This window comes from Oncorhynchus clarkii, chromosome 33, assembly GCF_045791955.1.
Source record: "Oncorhynchus clarkii lewisi isolate Uvic-CL-2024 chromosome 33, UVic_Ocla_1.0, whole genome shotgun sequence".
Classification (NCBI taxonomy): domain Eukaryota; kingdom Metazoa; phylum Chordata; class Actinopteri; order Salmoniformes; family Salmonidae; genus Oncorhynchus; species Oncorhynchus clarkii.
The window spans coordinates 9,839,138-9,859,252 of NC_092179.1; the positions used below are offsets into that span (position 1 = coordinate 9,839,138).

Below are 20,115 nucleotides of genomic sequence, written 5' to 3' on the forward strand. Positions count from 1 at the left end.
CAGTCGATGACACAGTCGATGACGTGGCACGCAACCATTGGTTGGCGCATGGATGCAACGTCTGAGCAGGGGATCGCGGCCACTGTCTGCGTCAGGATTCGTCAAAGCCGTGTATCCCGTGTTAGTGGGCAAGTGAGCATTATCGCAATCAAAACCCAACCCTCCAAGTAAGTCATGATGAACTCACAGTACATCACCTGCCAACTCTCCCATGAATTAGCACTACTGGCCCTATAGGGCTCGTCTGAGGACAGCAAGCACTTGGGGACTTGGGTAACGGAAGACATATCACGTCCACCATTTTACAAAAAAGCTATAGCAGTGTACTTTCTGTCTCTTCACGTCATGATTAATAATACTGTTTTTGTGAAACTTTAGGGCAGTTTCTGAAAACTGTTGCAATGTTTCATATAAGGAGGTGAAAATATATCCCATAAAAATGTAATCTGTCAAAGTCAAGTACAGGACTTTTAATGGAAAGACAAAGTCACAAAATCACACAACTTGATTTTATCATCATCATCATCATCATCCTCATCTCCAATCCTTACAATGATTAAGTGATGAAAAAGTGCAGTCCATTTGACCTTACTATCTGTAGGCTACATGTCTGAGAGAGATAGGTCAGATGGGGGGCCAGTAAGTGATCTCCCAGGATCACAGAGATATTGTAATCTCATACGTCTGCCTAACACATGCTCCAGCCCAATCAACTGCGGCCAACATGGATGTGTGACTTATACATTTCAAGTTGATTACAGAGGTGCGATATGACGACCATATCATATCAGCTAGTCTAAGTTAAAACATTTGAACTACAGTGCAGCAATGACTATGCAAGACAATCTTTAGTCAGCGTAGAAGACCTGGGGAAATCTGGAAAGCTTTCTGTTGAATATGTTATCATTGTTGAGGAAAGAAAAATGGAAAAAGAAATAAAGACACTTCACTTTCAAATCTCCAATGCCCCACGCGGTTTAGCTATCCCCTTTTGTCCTACATTGGAATAATGGATTTCGTTCTCCTTTAATAACTTTGGTACATTTTCACTTTTGATATTGGGCCCATAAAACACTGCAACAAACTAAAAAAAAAATCATGGCAACTCTTTATATTGAGTTGCTCTCATACCTCTGTAGTAACACTGGCATTACACCAGTAACAACATTGTATTAACAAATGCATTATAGCTGCAATAGCTAATACTGAAGTACCATGCACAATAACAACAATGTTGCTACAGTAGTAGTTACAGGTATAAGAGTAACTTCATGTAAAGTGTTACCCAAATCATACACACACGTGCGCACACGCACAATATTATAATTCTTTACACACAAACAATTCACCTCTCTCAATCTATTCTGTCAGTCCCTGTCACGCGTTGCCTATCTGCCACACAGCACCACCAATACAGTGAGAACAAGTAGAGAGCAAAGCACGCTGGGAAATTATACACAAGAGTGGTAAAGAGAAACACTGCTACCAAAAGGGAATAGACTAGTGCTCTGGTTACGCTACTGAGAGCGAAAAACATCCTCAACCATGCCAAGAAGCTGCTGGCAGCATCCTCCACTTTCTCAGGGGGTGGAGGGCTCGTATGGCTGCTGAGGGTCTCCTGATCCTCCCCTAATGACGATGGGTTTTGGGTTGACCCCTGACTGACCCCTGACTCACTCCCGTCACTGACCACTGTGTTAAATCTTGTGCTGAGGGAAAATGAATGAGAGAGGACAGTTGTTCCTCTGTTTGGAGATGACGCATATGCTTGGCCCATAGAGGGCTCTGCATTGCTACTGGGTGTAGTTTGGCTAAGGCCTTGTCTCGGTGTGAAGGTCAAATCGGGAACTGTACGTGCCTTCATGAGAGAGTCTACCCAGGAGTCTATGTCAGTCACCGCTTTCTTAGTGAGACGTTTTGCCTGGTGGTTCGGTACATTTTGAACGACTTCAGGTACATCTGACAGTTTCTCCTCCTTCTCGTTGTCTTGTTCGGCTAAAGGACAATTATCAACCGACTGCAAACATAACACCTCTTCTAACGTTTCCTCATTCAAACCTTTCTGTTCTCTGAACAACTCATCTTCGCCCAACTCTACCTCTTTTCCCACCCATTCTTTATCATCCTCCATAATAAGTTCTTTGGAGCCTTCTGACAACTTTCCATTTTTATCTTGTCTTGGTCCTTCAACATTTTCCATTGTCACCTCATGCTTTTCCTCCTTTTCTGTTGACACGTCCTCACTCTCATTTCGGGTGTCCGCGGTCTCGTCCGTTAAGTCCTCCACTTCTTCCTTTTCTGGAGTTTCCATACTTATTTCTTCATTTATCTGTTCTGTGTCTCTCTGTCTGGACATTTCGGCCACGACATTTTCTGTCTTTTCCACTTCTCCTGTGTTCTTTTCCCTGAACACTTCGGGCTCTGTTAGGTTGTGCGTTGATGAATTTTCATCCATATCTATGTCTCTGTATAGCTCCTCTTCATTTAGGCTCTGATAGATATCTTCTTCTTGTATTGTGTTTGACCAGAATCCCTCTTCGTGTGTTTGGTTGGATCTGAATTCCTCAACCTCTTCTAGGTTCTCTCTGTCTCTCTGTTCTTCATCAAACTGTCTGAATTCCTCGAATTCGTTTGATCTGAATACTTCATTGGGTGTTTGGTTCGGTCTAAATTTTTCGGCAAATGTCCGGCTCTCTCTGTCTAGCTCTTCATCTTCATGACTCAGGCGCAATTCTTTGTCTGTATGGCTCGGTCTGTCATCTTCTTCATCTTGATGGCTTGGTGAGAATCCCTCTTCCATCTCAATTTTGTTTGGTCTTAATTCCTCTACCTCAGTTTGGTTCCAGCTGAATTCACCATCGAGTGTTTGGTTCGGTCTAGATTCTTCGTCGTCTTCTTGATTTGATCGGAATTTCTCTGCCTCTGATTGATTCGGTTTTAATTCATCTTCCACTGTATTAAATGGTCTGATTTCAACTGCGTCTGATTTGTTTGGTCTAAGTTCCTCTTCGTGTGTTTGTTTCAGTCTGAATTCTTTTTTTCCTGTTTGATTGAGCCTGAATTCTTCTTCATACGTTCGACTCGGCCTGAATTCTTCTTCATACGTTTGACTAGGCCTGAATTCTTCCAACTCTGTTAGGTTCAGTTCTAAATAGATTTTGTCTCTATGGAATTCATATTCCACTGCTGGACTCTGTCTATGCAACGCTTCTTCTGTGAGGTCTTGTGTGAATTCTTCTTCCTCTGGTTGGTTCGGCTTGAATAGCTCATCCTCTTTGTAGGCCTGTGTGAATCCCTCCTCCACTCCATAGCTCTGTGTGTTTGTTTTATCCTCTGTCCTCTCTGCGACTGTCTCCCTAAATGTCACAGTGTCATCAGGTGCTTTGTGCACATTGCCTTTAACCTCTGCTTCCACGTCGGAAGAAAGCGTCTTGTCTTGCCTTTCTGCCTGCCAGATTCTATCTACTGCATTGGCATTCTGAGATTCCGCCATTGCTGTCATATCTGTTGTCTCGGTCTCCCCCGAGCTTGTTACCGGCTCTGCTCTGTATGGTGTGAAAGGCTCCTCTCCTCTTCCTCCCCCCGCCTCCACATGCTTGTGGCACTGAGCCGTGCTGTCAACAGACCCCCCGGCCACCCTTGCGGCACCCGAGGGAATGGATTCCTGTAGAGTGTCTGTTACAAGGATAGCCTCTGACCTTTGGGAAGGATTATAAACTAACGCTTTGTCGTTTCTGGGGAAGGTGACACCCGAGCTTGACAGTGGCTCCTCGGCACTGACCACAGGCATCACATGATTGTGAGCCCACGACGGCAATTCATCTACCGTGCAGTGGGTGTATCTTTGTGTATTTGAGTCCAAGTCATCCTCCTGTTGGTCGTCGACTTTTGAGGAAGCCTCAAAATCCTCAGTTTCGATTGAGGGGCAAACTGAAGTTGCCGACTGTAGCCATTCAGACTCTGGCACACTGGTAGTATCTTTGGAGTCTGTGCCATTGAGAAAGGCTTCCCACAGATCACAAACAGAGGTTTGTTCTCCCAGATTGTCCTCTGACTTGTCTGATGTGAGCTGAGGTGTGGTCCTTGTTCTAGTCCAGTCATCCTCATCTGGAGTCCCCGCACGCACGGTATCTTTGCCCCAGTCCAGGGAAAGTAGGGGTATCTGGTGGTATGTCATTATTTGAGGGGTATCATTGGTTTGTTTCTTCTGGCGTAATCTTAGGAGACTGGAGGCGCTGTCCCCTAAGGGTTTGATTCTGATGTCTGGAAGTGAAGGTGGCTTCTCCAGTTCGTTATGTGGTAGCCCATTGGAAATGTGTTCCCGTCTTGCCGCCTGCTCTCGCCGAGAAAAGTATTCCTGCACTCGTGCTGAACAGGCCTTCCTTCGTCTGCTCCTCTGACTACTCCCCTGTCAGTCAACAAAGAAAGGAAAAGGGCATATTTAGGTTTGAACTTACTTAGTTTCCTTCACAAAATGTGTTTTAACATCTGGTCTAACAAGGACTAATAGAACATATATTTGAACTTATTGCAATAAAACAAATGTGTAACTTTTGTAGAATATTGTAATGAGATTGGTACTTTGGGTGCAATACCATTTATTTTTTTAACATACTTGCCCTCTGCAGTTACTAGTGGCTACACATGACTGCAATAGAACAATGCATGGTATGCTCTCAAGTGTGTAAAATGCCTCACTGTCTCCTCACGTACTGTGCAGTATGTTACACTGTCTCACGCGTAACTAGCTGAAGTACAGACATGCCTCACCGCAGAAAGAGCATGGTTGGTAATAACGGTCAAACATGTATTAACTATATGTATTTTATGGCGAGAAATGTGTTAAATATTGTTTTGTGTCAAATGTGTATGTGGCAGTTGCAAAGCACCCCACCCAGGACATGTCAAAATGTTTACCAGCCCTTGAGTACAAATGATTGACCTCACCAAATTTTTGTGACGGTAATCCTCATGATGCAGAATAGAGAGCAGATGCTCTGCGTTTTCCACTTGTTTCCTGCCAGTCCCCTCTGCTCTGTGTGTGGCTGAATCTGGAAAATAAATTGCTCACAGACTCAGATTCCCAAGCATGGCCTTCACATTTCACAGACATAATATGAGCGATATACACACCTGGAGCGTCTGTAGTGGTCTCCACGGGGTTCTCCTCAGCACTGTTCATCTTACTGTCAACACAGAGGACAGACCAAATGACATGAAATGTTATGGGGCAAAACAATAAGGAATTACTGTTCCTCGAGAACCAAAACACAGAGGTTGTTAAGATTTTGGTCCTAAAGTTAAAAACAAAATGGAAACATTTTATTTCCCAGTCAATATCAGACATCATGGAAAGCTGGACTGACACTAGATCCCATGGGGAGCTATTTAATACTGTGGCCGAGCACAACGGACATCTCTGAAAAAGCTAACTCCAACAATCATGCACAGGTGATCCATCTAGAATAATAGAAAGATTTTTTTTCCATATATATATATATATATATATATATATAAGTGTGTCACACTAATAATAAAATATTTTCCTATTTCACTAAGCGATAATAATATGTTTTAAGCCTATTACTCAATTTGCTGTCAAAACTACTTGTTTGTAATCTATGCTATAGTGATTCATACTTAGTTATTTAATACTTCAGTAATAGTGTGTTTCAATCGCTTACTGTCAGCAGAGGGAACAAGAATAGGACCGGGGTGACTCCTCACCTGTTGACTTTCAGACAGGTTCTCTTCTCTCTCCAGTTATTTACATCCTCTAGCTGAGGCTCCATTGCTATCAGATCTCTGCCTCCCTTTTTGTGACAGAACAGCACATAGTTCATGTCACTGTTGTTTGCCCAGAAAGTGCCCACTGATGTCTCGTATCTGAGGCAGAACTCCACTCTGGTTCCCTCCATCTCGAAGGGCGGCACGAGGGTAAGCCTAAACGCAAACCTGTCCGTCGTTCCATCGCTGGAGCCCGGGACGTACTCAGCCAGCAGGTCAAAGCTGGTCTTCCAGCTATCCAGAGTGATCCGGATATAAAGGGATTTATTGTAGCACAAGTTCACCACCCTGACAATACCCCTGAGCGCGGTGGTGCCAGGAAGTAACTCAATGCTCTCCAGCTCCAGCTTCTGATCCTGGAGTCTCTGTTCGAGTTCCTCCGGAGACGAGGGCACGGTAAACAAAGATGACAGGAAGTACTCGTCCGGTTCTTTAACTTTGACCTCGGGCTCCGGGGGGTCAGCGACCTCTGCCCCCGTCAGGTCTGTACTGTCAAACTCCTTGACGTACACCAGATCCAGACCGAAGGCGTCAGCAAAGGACACCTTCCTACGGATGACGGCCAGGGGCTCGGGCTCCGAACCATCCGACTCGTCCGACTCGTCCGTGGCGCCTTTCTGTGTGTATAGGCTTCCTCGCTCCTCTTCCTCTCTCACTCCCCCCTCTTTAATATCCCTGCTTCCCCGGGTTCTGGTGTCTGGAGCCTCCATTAAGTTTGAGGGCCCGAGAGGCCTTGGATCGTCTGTAGACATCAGTGGGCTGGCTGTCTGTCTACATTGGGAAGGGAGGACAGAACCAGAGTGCCCCTGGCTGTGGCGACACTCGAGAGGATGTGAGTTGACATACGGGGTCCAGTTACAGCTGAATATTGTGGTGTAAGCCAGGCCTATTAATAGGTCTCATACAATATGCTAGTCTGGCCCCTGCAGTCATCTGTCCCAACATAACGTCTCTCATATCTGTTGCAATAAAGAAATGTGCCAGTAATAACAAAAAAAATATGACACATTTAAGACAGAGGCAAAAAATGTACATGGAACTCATCTGTGCGTATCTATTGAATGACAGAATGAGATCATCACTTACTAGTAGTGTATGGTGTTTATGGTTTCCCAGACTGCAAGTGTTGCATGCAGTTTGCATCTGTCACTTGCAGGTGTCGATAAAGTCCCCCAGACATGGATCAAAAGTGGAGCCAGGGCCAAGTCTCAATCCTGTGGATTCCTCATCTCTCCTATACCCTCTTGCCATCGTGTTACTATAATCCCATAAGCCTCAGGTTATTGAGGACAAAGAGATAGGACTTAGAAAATGAAGCATCTTCAGAGGAAATTATTGTACAGTAGCCAAGCTCTCCCTGGCTCTCAAACAATCACCTCTCTGATGATGATGCCAGAGTAACATCTACCTTGTAAAATGACATTTTAATTCCTTGAATCTGGTCAGATAGGAGATGCAAGTACACCTGTAAATCTAACATACCCCTTTCAACAGGCTGTAGGCCTAGTTATACAATACAGCCCAGGTATGTAGACCGGTTTCACACTCAATGGATTCTTTGTGCAAGGTTGTTAATGAATCTCAATGGATTCTTTTAGAATTGAATTTTCAACATGACAACAAGACAGCGCATTTGGTATTTCTACATGAAATGACATGAAACTGACATGAGTATGATATTTACTGTACTGAATAATCAGATCAGTGTTTGACCAAAGAGGATTTCTTCCATGTACTTTGACACAGCATTAGGTCATCTACTCAGCACACCATGTCTGACCTCAACATATATGACTTTTGATCGCTTATATGCATTTCAACATCATCAAATGCATTAGGTTAGGTAAAGTCAATAATAGCTCGGTATACAATACACATTTGTTAGCGTATTATAAGACATGCGTACATACCTGTGACCAGTGTGAATAAAAGACACTAAATTACCAGTAGGTGGCAGCAAAGCACCATTTTCCACACATCAGCGATATCGTTTTTTTTTATATACTTCAATGACATCCGAAATGATCTTTCCTCCTATTTTTAGAAATGATGATGGAATGCTCAATCTCACTTAGAATCTTCCAAAATGTCATGGAATTGGATCTTTTACGAAAAACATATTGTATTTTAAACAATTTTAAGATTTTAATCTTAATCGTCGTTTATAAAATATATATGAATGTGTTTAACGTTGTATGTACAATATTCCCTTTTATATATTTCTCACACACGCACATACAGATTATCTGGTGTAAATTGCAGGTTTTAAATTGTTTACAAGTTTGACAATGATATGTAATATTTGTTTTTGTTTTTTAAGATTATTGTGTATTTGTTGTGCACAACAAAACGGAACAATAAAATACCAGAAGCACATCCCTAACATTTATACAAAGCAGAGGTTTGAACATCACATTGAAATTAATGTACCTTCTTTATACACATAAAATCGGGAGCAAGTGATTTCAATCAACCTTTTAATCAACACACAATTGTTTCAGTTTCATTAAGCCGAATTTGTCATTTAATATATATATATATATGAAAATGTGTTTTTCCTGTATATATATGAAAATGTGTTTTTCCTGTATGTGTAAAACAAACAACTTTCACCCAGTATTTTATCTATAGGGAGAGTAAATAAAGACGACATACAACAGGTCAGACCTTGAACGTCAATCTCTGCGGTCCACACCGGTCAATGCTGCAGGTTCACTGCAGTGGACAGTGCGTTATGACAAATACTTTTAACATTTCTAAAGGTTTAAAACATTAATAGATGTCTTAATAGCACTGGTCCAATTTTAAATGTTTTACAAACACGACTGATCAAACTGCAATGGCACAAGGATTACTATTAAGTATATTGATCACGCATCAATAGATCGAACGTCTTATCATCACCGTGTACATGTCAACAATAGCTATATTTATAGTTTCTTCTGATGATTGTTTAAAAAAAAATCTCATCTCATCCTGAATCATAGCCTATTTTAAAATATCTATTCTTCACATGAAAATATAGTAAATAGTTCTTTCAAAAGAGTAGAATTACCTAAAATATTATAACATCCCGTTAGGCTATATATTTTTGCTAATGCATTTTCTTTGCGCTGACATTACCAATATGCACCCATAGTTGGGACTGATTAGTTAGCAAATGTGCACTAAACGTTTTAGTAATTGCTGTTTGATGTATAGATGATTTATTTTCATTGTGTGCACAAACCTTCCAAATAAATATCCGTATTGATGCTCACATTGATTCATATCTGTTTAAGATCAGTAGGTTAGTCTACAAATAACAATGCATATGTTTATTATACAATATAACACACCTTATTTGGATATTTAAATACGTTTCTCTCCAGTGGCCGACTTTATAGATCAACTCTACAGTAGATATGGGAGCTGGCTTCATCTGGAAACAAGATGTAACTGGCAATGGGACTGTTTGCTTATCTTTGATTTACAACAAAAAAAACAACCGTGTAACTTCCAAAATAGTTTTTTTGTTTACAAAGCAGGTGGACGTGACGTCATATGGGGGGGGGGGGGGGGTCGTAGCGCTCAAAAAAAAAAGAATAACATTCAACTCCGGGTAAGTGCCTCCCCTGGGGCTGTATTGTAATAAGATAGTCCAAAATAGTTCGTGGAATACATCTCGATGTATTGAATCGCATTGCGAAAACAAGCTACTTCTTCGCATTGCGCGTCATGCGAGAGTATTCAAACCTGACTCGGTGTACTTCCTTTTCTGTTACATTAGTAATAACAGCAGCATTGACTGGAGACAGCAGGAGTGCAAGACAACGCTTGTATGAGTGCAGCGCCAACGGAGGAATATTTGAGTTTTTATTTACTCTACGGCTTGTTGTTCATTTTTTCTGCTTTATGGTTACTTGTACAGTCACGTGTGAAGATTTCTTGAAGCTGAACGTACACCAACTTCTTCTCACGTGGTGGCTCTTGTTTTCCTGGAGAAAATAAACCTGCGTTTTGGTAAGTTTGAACCAAAGTGTTTCTTTCTATCCACGCTCTTTGAGTTTCACTGATTCTCTTCATCGATTCTTACTGTCCACTAATTTAAATGATGAAGCTATAATTTGTGCGGATGATTGTGAACAACTTCAAATCATCCCAACAACTACATATTGCATATGTATGTATATATATATATATATTACATATTTCATGTTGGTTCCTTTCATGTACTTCACACAATAGTCGACTTGTGCTTTTTCGTTGCCAAGGACCCTCAAGCAACACTGCCCAGCGTGTGCAGCCAATAGGGAGGATAGAACTCTTCTATCGATGACCACTGGCTCGTTGAAGCCGACATGCAACAATGTATCCTATGCGTCTTTCTTTTCAGTATATCAGAGATGGAACTATGTATTGCCATTAGCACTAATAACAATACCATAAAACGTTATGGAAGACCATTTTAGCATAGGTTGAAAAGTCAGGTAGAATAGTTGTAGATAACCAGTTGAAAGTAGCCTACCAATTCAGAGATGTATTCACTTATTCTGATGTTTTTGAATTAATAAAACTATATATTTTTTAAATGTAATGGTCATAGTCACATTCATTCACTGGAATGGAATCTCAAAGTAGTCTGATTTAAATGTAACAATTCAAGTTCGAAATTAAATATTTTTTTGGCTCATTGAATATAATGATCATTTGGAATGTACAGCATTCACCACTATCTTATTAACAGGCAGATATTGGAAAACTTTTTTTTTTTTCTCTAAAACTAAAAGTTGAGCTATTATAACTGATTCGTTGATAATAATGTATTGCGATCTAGTTTACTATCTGTGTAATGAGAATTCGCAGCAGTGTCGTTATCAGTTGTGCCACAGTTCTTACTATTATCATCACCTTCTACTACTATAGTACTACTACAGTAACTTACTTTACTATTATTTGATGTTCCTTTTTACACTACAGTTACTATTACTATTACATTACTATCGCATTACTATTGCTTCTGGCTACCAACTGCTGTTGCTGCTCAGACTACCAAAGCTTAAAATGAAAGCAAACGTATAATAGTATAACTAGTTGTACTGTTATTGTTGTTGATGGCGATGATGATGATAAAGATCAATGGGTAACAAACACCTTACCGTTGCATTCTTGCTCCATTACAGCATATTCCATATCTTCAAAGCCCAGATATGAAATGAGATGCCAGTTTCAGTATTATCCTCATAGTTCTTAATGAGCACGATGGACTTGTAGTTTGGACGATGGGTTGCTACACCTCGGTTAAGGCCCCCCCCCCCCCCCCCCCCACACCCCTTAAAAACACTCTGAAGTACCTCTCTACTTTAGTTAGCGCTGCACCTAAATCGATAGCCTAGGTGTAGCTTTTTTTTCTTATAGAAACGCTAACAAAGTTACCACATGGCGTGATCAGTTTTCACCCCTGGTGGGTTAACAAGACTGAACCCTTTTGTTCAAGCCGTGGGTGCACAGGTGTTCCCCAGCCTGAAATGCAGGTGTGCTTCACTGTTTCATCACTCAACACTTTTGCCCTCATTTTAGGACCATACTTTTGTCAACTCCTTGTTTGGAACCTCTGCGATCATTGCCTGGTAGGAACTATATAAGTCTGTAGCTATAGAGGCCCCGTTTCAGTGCTTTTTAGTTTGTTGTTGACGTTCACTTTTGGGAAAGTAACCTAATATTTCACTCTGCTGTCTGCATAAAGGCTATATGGTTGAATGTGGACAAATGGTATCTGGCCAGCATTAGTAGCACGCTGCACTTACTATTGTGCCACTCTGCATCCATTTTTTGATTGCTGCATTTATCATTTTGTGGTTTGCTGCTACATTATGGTAATATGAAAATGAATGTCCTCCCAAGGATTAATGTGTATACGTTTATCATACCTTTCAATCATTTATCAAAATTGATGCTGCAATATGTAACTTTTGGGGCATTCTGTCATTCTCATTGAAAGCAAGTCTAAAAAGCGGTAGATCTGTTCTATGTACACTAAATCTATGCTTCCCGTTCATAAATGTTGTGTTTGCATCATTTACTTTTGGTTTTCTACACTACCTTCAAACAGCTGAAAATACAATATTTTTGGTTATTGAAAAGATATTCCACAGCGGTTTAGATGGTACAATGATTCTCGACAATCTACACTATACATTGCTTGTTTTGTCACATGAACTGAAATTAGGTGAACTATTAGAATTTTAGCAACCAGGAAGTGGCAGAGGAATTTCTGCATATTGCACCTTTAAGTTTTAGATTTCAGCCGACCAGTCATAGGTTAATTAATGCATGATTTTTTTTCTCTGGTAAAAAAAAAAAAAATTTATGCTAGTAACTGAGAAATAGTATATGACTTGTTCTGTTTTTCATGTATATTGAGTCTTCCTTTAAATCATTCAAAGGACATGTCACGCAGTGCATTCTGTCTTTAGAATAAAGTACATATTGTTTTCTTTTAATTTATTACAGATCAACTTTGAAACAAATACCTACTTTTTCATTATATGAACTCTAGCCTCTCTCTTAGCTTTTGTATCGTATCACCACCCATCCCCCCAGCATCTCCTTTTTAATAAAACTGGCAGCTTGCTCAACCTTAGAGGTGTTGCTCTGTTTTTTTGGGGGGGAAAGGGAAAAACAAAAGGGTGGAGCACCATAGTTTCATTTTGTCTAAATATGAGCATTGTACCCTGTCTGTGTTTTAATTTATGGGCGAGTCAACTCTGCTCTCTAAGCCAATTAAACTGGAAAGCTCTCTGTTTTTATCCCGTTAACTTCATAGAAATGTTTCCATGACAACCTCCATGCAAGTTAAAGCAACCAGAGGTGATCAAGTCTTTTTTTCCCCCTCCCTCCCTTCCTTCAGAAAGAATGGAATTTGTGTTGACAGTTTTGGCCTTTAATGGCACTTTTGTGCTGCGTGAACATATTTGTTTACCAGGATCATATGCTGCTAGCTGTCAGCCTAGAAGAGATTGACTTCTTAAGATAAAAGAGTATATAGCATGCTTAAGAGTCCCCCAGGCACTGTAATTATCCACATAATGGTAATGGTGTTTTGTGTGCCCCAGTAACGAAGAGGCCGAGAGCTCAGACTTTTTTTTAGTTGCACTCTGGGTCACTTCTATAAGCTGGACTTTCTGCTGTTGTGGATAAGAAACACTGTGACTTTTGGCCAAGAAAAGCTTGTGTTGGGTGGAGTCAGAGGTTACGGATTCAACTGAGATTTCGGTTTGACTCAAGACTCAAGGCTGTGTTAAGTGTTGTCTTTAAAACAAGTCTCAACCCCCCGACGGGTTTTATTTTACCGAGCATTTGTTTGGCTTTCCGGACAAGTTTGGAGGAGTGTCTCATTGCTCGTTGCGTTATGACTCATTTTAGAACAATGGGATACTGATAACTGTTCTCACTTGTCAGTTTGAAACACTTGCCAATATTTCTATTGGTGTATAACAGTCCTACATGCGGTGTTTCTAAGAAAGCAAGGTTTTGAAATATCATGTTGTACGTCACCATGCCACAATCTCAGGGTTGTTGCACTACAAACAAATGACCAAACACATGTGCGCTGCAGGTTCAGCGGGTTCCCAAAACCTCATAATGACTCCTGCATTTTAACAAAGAATAGAACCTACGCTAATTGCAGCATGACATGTGACTGATGTAAACAAACTTGCTTTACCACTAACCAACAAAGCATTGTTACCATTGCAGTCTACCAACGCAGTCCTGCTGTATCGGCTCAAGCTAAGGCCTAGCAGTAGATGCTTGATCATGACCTAGACCTTGACAATTGAACCACCGGTTGACCTTTTAAAAGGCCATTAGTTCTACCTGTTACGTGAACTTGCTGCATTTCAACCTGCATTATCTGGACAAGTGTGTGATTTCTGTTTTAGTTGTTTGATTCCCATGCGAGAATAGATTTTAATAGTTCTGGGTCACTTCTTGTTCACGTTTTTCTCCTGCTTTGTGCAGCCAACACTTGTTTACTCTATACGACAGAGATGGGCAACTCCAGTCCTCGGGGGCCAGAGTGGTGACACTTTTTCCCCCCCATCCCTAGCACAGCTGATGAATCTAATTGCATTTTAAACTGAAGATCACTATTAGTTGATTACTGAAGTCAGTGTGACAACAATCAGGCCCCCAAGGAATGGAGTTACCCATCCCTTCTCTATGCTATGGTCACAGCAGTGTAAAAGAATGGAGTTACCCATCCCTTCTCTATGCTATGGTCACAGCAGTGTAAAAGAATGGAGTTACCCATCCCTTCTCTATGCTATGGTCACAGCAGTGTAAAATAATGCCAGCCTTTGCTTTTCTTAAAGCCACGGTAGGATGGAGAAAGAAGGGACGGTGTACTGGACTGGTGTGAAAGAATGTGTTGGTTGCAAGGTCTTGCCCTATATCAAAGCTGGAGGGTCACTCATAGCGAACGGCAAGGTCGCCATCACTCAGGCGAAATCTGCCACCACCCTGTCTGCATCACTGTAAACAACCACTCACATCAGACAGATTGAGAAATAACAGGGCTATTGTCTTAACTCTACAATTGTTTAACGGTTCATTGAGAAACACAATTGTGTAATGAGTCATGTCTAGATCTGTGTGCTAGCTTCATCTTACAATCTGATTGAATTGTTGGTCAAATGAACATGGCTTTTTTAAACACCTGGGGCTCATTGAAGTTGTCCTTTTAGGAATTCTAGAAAAAAAAGGGAGGGAATGGCTAGTATTGATTTGAAGCAGGCACGTGCTGCTCAAACAGCAGGAACACAAACAAACACTGACCTTCCTCTCACTGGTGCTGTGTGTCTCTGAGGACAATTCTGTAGGGGAGAGAGAGATGTCGGGGGGAGAACTGTTTATTTCAAACATGTTGTAAAAACACAGGATTTGTGAGGGTAATGCTTTTTGACAGGCACATTAGGCTGCAGAAAGAGCATCGAGCTCGGGGCTGGGGGCATATGGTGCTGCCTTCTGCCGGCATTGCTCTACAACAAGTTACAACACTCTGGCAGGGTCACGACTGTCTCAGGCTTGTTCCTTCTGTCTCGCTGGCTCGTCTAAATAAAAACAGTCAGGAAAAAAAACAATAGGGCTTTTGCAGCTTTTGTCTTTCAGAAATACATGGATGCACTTTAAACGACAAAAAATGACATTCTTGGCTATGATTTTTTACAGTGATATAAAAGGGAGGCCATTTTCAGAAATATGCCTAGCTATTTGGTGTTGTGCCTTTGATATCACGGCCACATTATAATATCTACTGCATGTAGGCTAGTTGATTAGATCATAAATGTCTCAAACAATCCTATTAGCACATTCTAATAGTTTGAATACCTTAATGATTTGCCAATGTATAACAGGTGACATTACAAGCGTAAAAGCTATTTACTAGCTCGCTATTAGTAACACTTCATACCAACATTTTGCCCGCTATAGAGTTTCCTCAAACTTGTCCTTGGACAGTAGGCCTAGTTCTTTTTTGTCGTAGGGCCATAGTTTTATATCCTGTAATTTCAGAGGGATGGACTTGGACATCATGATGTGAGATGCTGACGCAGTGTTCTGGTTAGAACAGAGGGGATTGGTTGAGAGTAATTATAGGCTACTGTGCGGCTTGTAGGGTTTCCCCTGGATGACAGGGCCATGAGCCTTCATTCAGCCACTTTTATAAAAGAAATGGCCACAACATATGGGCAACACAATGGTTTATTTTTAGGATATTTGATGGGTGGTTTTTGATTTAGATTGTCACTTCTGGCAACCAGCAAGGCAGATGGTGTAAACTTGAGTGCCCATCAGAGCCTAAATACCTTCAGGCAGCTGCTGCTAATAAACTTTCTTTTGTGCATTTATTTCCTTCTAACATGGTTTAGGTCAAGAGCAGTCAAACCTGTTACAACACCTGTTTCTGCATATGTAAATCTGTTGTTTTGACATTTCATTAGACAAGAAAAAAAAGGCAGAGGTCACTCGTGGTTGCAAATGCAGCTGGCACTGGGCCCACTTGGCACGGTACAAAGAGAAAAGGGGGGAAATACCAAGAGAGAGAATGAGGGACGGAGGGATAAAGAAGTAGAGAACGCTGGTTTCTGTAGGAAAGCCACAAGGCCATAGGATGCCTCCTCTGTTGTAAGCTCTATATCTGGAAGGCTGCCTGCAATTCTGAAGAGAATGGAGTGGCTCCCAGAGACTACAGGACAGGGAAGAGAAGGCGTTCTCTCTCTCTGTCTCTTTTTCTCTTTCTCCCTGTGAGAGTAGCAGTGAGGCAGGACATGCCCAGGAGCCAATGACTGGCACATGTGTGGCTGCCACGCGCCACACGCTTCCCTCCCGACCCACCCATCATCTGGTGCCCCCCTGTGGCTCTCGCCTCTCAACCACATGTGCCAGGGTCTGTTTGGGCTCAGGGGCTAATTGTTCTTTGGTAAACTAAACTGCATGCTTGTTCGGCCCCGACATTAAAACCGAGATGGGAATGAAGATCGTGCTCTTTTTAAAGCAGTTATGTCTTGAAGGTTTCGTTTATAATCGGGTCTGTGTAGCTGAATGTAACAAATACACCATGAAATGAAAGGTTATTGCCTAAACGTTGTTCGAAAGCTTGGAAGATTAGTGTTTTTTCTGTGCAGAACTAGAGCAGGGAACATAATATGGCTCATTCTTGCATTTGGATGTCATGCTCCTTGTGAGAAATGGATTGATATGCGTCCAGAAACAATGTTTATTGCCTTGTCTTTCCATCTGTCCTCCATCCTCTGGTGATAATGAGGTATTTGAGGCACTTAATGTTGAAGTGTTGCTGATGTTGATGCTGTGAAGCCAATGTGTAATAGAATACATTATATTCTGTCCCACTCTATTCCACTGTCTCCAGTAGTCTTGACAAACCTGGGGTTGTATTGGCCCCATGCAGTGAGCTGGTCTCATGTGGCCCTACAGAGCCACACCTCCTATAGCTGTGGGTTGTTCTGATTTGTAGCGCTTCCTCTTTCTCTTCACACAAGTAGCCAGACAGGAAGCATTAAAAACAGGCACAAACCCCCTCTGATACGGGAGTTCATTAGAGATGGGCCTTTGATGGGCCTCCTTTTTAAGTGACTACGGTTTCAAATACCTTGATGTAGAAGCTTAAGAAGCCATTGTGCAGTAAGCCCTCCTTTTGATGCGACTTATTTAGATCTGCATAGTAAATCAAGGAGAGTAAATAGCCAGGCAGCAGATGGAAGCACGGAGATAAGGCCCCGGCCCGAACAATCACGTTTGTATTTTGTTATGATGTTGACAGCAGCTAAAACTCACTAATCTAGCTCCACTGATCTGCATTTCAAAGAAATCTCATTTAGCAGCGGGGAGGATAAAGTTCTTCTCATTGTGTCCATTTTATTGCGTTCTCCGTTAATTTATCTGCTGGCAGATTTAACGTTCACCGGGGCTCGGGGAGGGTGAGAGGAGAGAGAGTGGCGTGCGCTGTGGCGGCGGCGTTGCAGAGAGAGGGGGTCTTAAATTCTGTGAATGCGGTAGCGTCTAGACTGTGAGCCCAAGGTAATTACACGTCCGGTGATGAATAGAATGAGTTTGAAGACTCATCTTTGTTCGGGGGCCTGAATTGCTCGCCTAGCACCGATAAGGAGCATTTGGTTCCCTGTAGAAAATATTATTGGCGGTAACTTTTCCGTAAGCCCCCACCGTCGTAACACAGGGATGGTATTTACGTTAAAGATAAAATGATTGTGTACAGTAATCTGACTTGTTAGCATAATGTCCCTCTTTCATCCACAGACTCTTCTTCTATAGCCGCTGTGGAGGTATTTCTGCTTTCCGTTTTAAATAGTTTATCTTGACTAAGCGCAGCGCTTTATGTAAATAGCCAATGGTATTATTAGGCCCCTTGAATGCTTGAATGCAGTCTGTATTTATAAGTTGATAGAATTTAAAGATCATTTTTGTATTTAGGCTAAGCATAAAGATATGTGTGATATTTGTAAATCTCTTGAATTGGTCACACAGACTAAGAGCATTCTTGTTGCTTTTCCTCATGAATAGGGTATTACGGCTTCACAGGCCAACGCTGTATTAAATTTAACTCGGCAAGTCATTTTGGATGAATGGAACAATTACTGAAAATTCTGTTTTTATCCAACTTGTAAGGCTACCTGAATATTTATTCAGACAAATATAGCTAAGTGTTAAGTGGTTTGATTCAGATTTGGTGTGTTATTAGTCCTTTATTGCATGTTTACTAAGCCTTCATGCTAGTACTAAACAGTACAGTATTTTCTTTTGAAGTACATCAGTACTAGATTAGATGATTGTGTACGCTAACAGAAACATCACCATGCCTATTTTCACAATAGACAGTACAGCATGGAAGGGGAGATTTGTATCCTTTTTCCACTGCATAAATGTTACACAGAAATCTGTGTGCACTGTGCAACACGTCTTTCCACAAACTGAAACAGTAAAAATAATGGAACTTGGCAGGTTTTGTTTTCCGAGGTGCCCTTTGGGCTGAGGGCTTTTTGTACAGTTCAGAGAGCACATTCCACAGGATTCAGCAGTTGCTGGTTGCCTTCAGGGGTCACTGGAATTTGTGAAGAAAAAAAAGAAAGAAAAATTCAACAGGAACATCCAGGCTAGGCCATTGGTCCATGTGTCTTAAGTATCAGAGAGAGAGAGAGAGGCTGCCTGTAAAACGCTCGCTCAACCACGAGGGGAATTCAAACGTTGCGAGGGGTCAAGTGCTTAAACATGAAGTATAGGCATTAAAACGTCTGAGAGGTTATGTGGCTGCAGTTGGTAATTTTTACGGTAATGTAACAAAACATAGCAAACATTAGAAAGATGCATGTGGAAATAACAGATTGAGGATTGTTTTATACAGAATTGCAGATCGGTGTATTATAAGGACATGGGACATGTCATTATTGTCGTCAAAACCTGTCATTTACTGGTTGATCATTTAAGTCTTCAAGGCACTGCACCCTTTCTCTTGGGGGAAAAACACTTCACGTATTTTTCTTTAATGCGTACTGTACATTACCTAAATTCTGAAGGTCACCTCTCATCTTTCTTGCACAGACACACACACATGCACAGACACACACACACGCACCCACAAGTACACCTCTCCTTTTTTGTTGTTGCACAGACTCACATGCACACAAAAGCACTTACTCGCACACATACACACACACAAGCATACATTCACATGTACTAGAGCTGGGGGATATGGTCAAAAATAGATATCATGATAAATTGCATAAAAAAAATATGTATTATCCTTTAAACTACAACTACTGCTATTAGTTTGATGGTTGTAGTCATCAATTGTACCATTTAACAATCACCCATATTAACAAACGCATTTCATTTCAAATGTCACATTTCTCTAGTATAGGCTATGTATAGTAATGAAGGATATCCGTAAAATGCCTGCGGTAACCTTTCTAGGGCAGAACCCCTTGACAACATTCCATTAAAAAGTCAGTGCGCGAAATTCCAAAATATTTTTTTGAAATATGTAACTTTCACACATTAAGTCCAATACAGTAAATGAAAGATAAACTTCTTGTTAACCTACCCATCGTGTCCGATTTCAAAAAGGCTTTACAGCAAAAGCACAACATATGATTATGTTAGGTCAGAGCCAAGTAAAAAAAACACAGCCATTTTTCCAGCCAAAGATAGGAGTCACAAAAAGCAGAAATATTGATAAAATTAATCACTAACCTTTGATGATCTTCATCAGATGACACTCATAGAACATCATGTTACACAATACATGTATGTTTTGTTCGGTAATGTGCATATTTATATCCAAAAATCTCAGTTTACGATGGCGCGTTACGTGCAGTAATGTTTTGATTCCAAAACATCCGGTGATTTTGCAGATAGCCACATCAAATCCCAGAAATACTCATAATAAACATTGATAAAAGATACAAGTGTTATTCACATAATTAAAGATAGACTTCTCCTTAATGCAACCGCTGTGTCAGATTTTAAAAAAACTTTACGGAACAAGCATAATCTGAGAACGGCTCTCAGAGCCCAATTCAGCCAAAGAAATATCTGCCATGTTGGAGTCAACAGAAGTTAGAAATAACATTATAAATATTCACTTACCTTTGGTGATCTTCATCAGAATGCACTCCCAGGAATCCCAGTTCGACAATAAATTACTGATTCATGCGGCGCGAGCACTACGTCCAGACAAAAACTCAATGTTCCGTTACAGGTCGTAGAAACATGTCAGACCATGTATGGAATCAATTTTTAGGATGTTTTTAACAT

General features: G+C 41.1%; 2 protein-coding genes across 14 annotated transcripts in view; one reads left to right on the forward strand and one right to left on the reverse strand.

Annotated features, from left to right (window-relative positions):
- Nucleotides 1–444: 444 nt before the first annotated feature.
- Nucleotides 445–7,061, reverse strand: LOC139393233 (uncharacterized). The gene is made up of 4 exons (XM_071141687.1): nt 5,728–7,061; nt 5,134–5,186; nt 4,948–5,051; nt 445–4,408 (listed from the first exon to the last, which is right to left on the reverse strand). Exons 1-4 carry the CDS (start codon nt 6,537–6,539, stop codon nt 1,355–1,357), a joined length of 4,023 nt encoding a protein of 1,340 aa, XP_070997788.1. The 5' UTR covers nt 6,540–7,061; the 3' UTR covers nt 445–1,354.
- Nucleotides 7,062–9,383: 2,322 nt separating this feature from the next.
- LOC139393234 (forkhead box protein P2-like) overlaps nt 9,384–20,115 on the forward strand; it is a 113,198-nt gene continuing 102,466 nt past the window's right edge. For all 13 annotated transcript variants that reach the window (XM_071141690.1, XM_071141689.1, XM_071141694.1 and 10 more), the window contains exon 1: nt 9,384–9,789. The gene's annotated coding sequence lies outside the window, so the exon portion shown is untranslated. The remainder of the gene's footprint in view (nt 9,790–20,115) is intronic.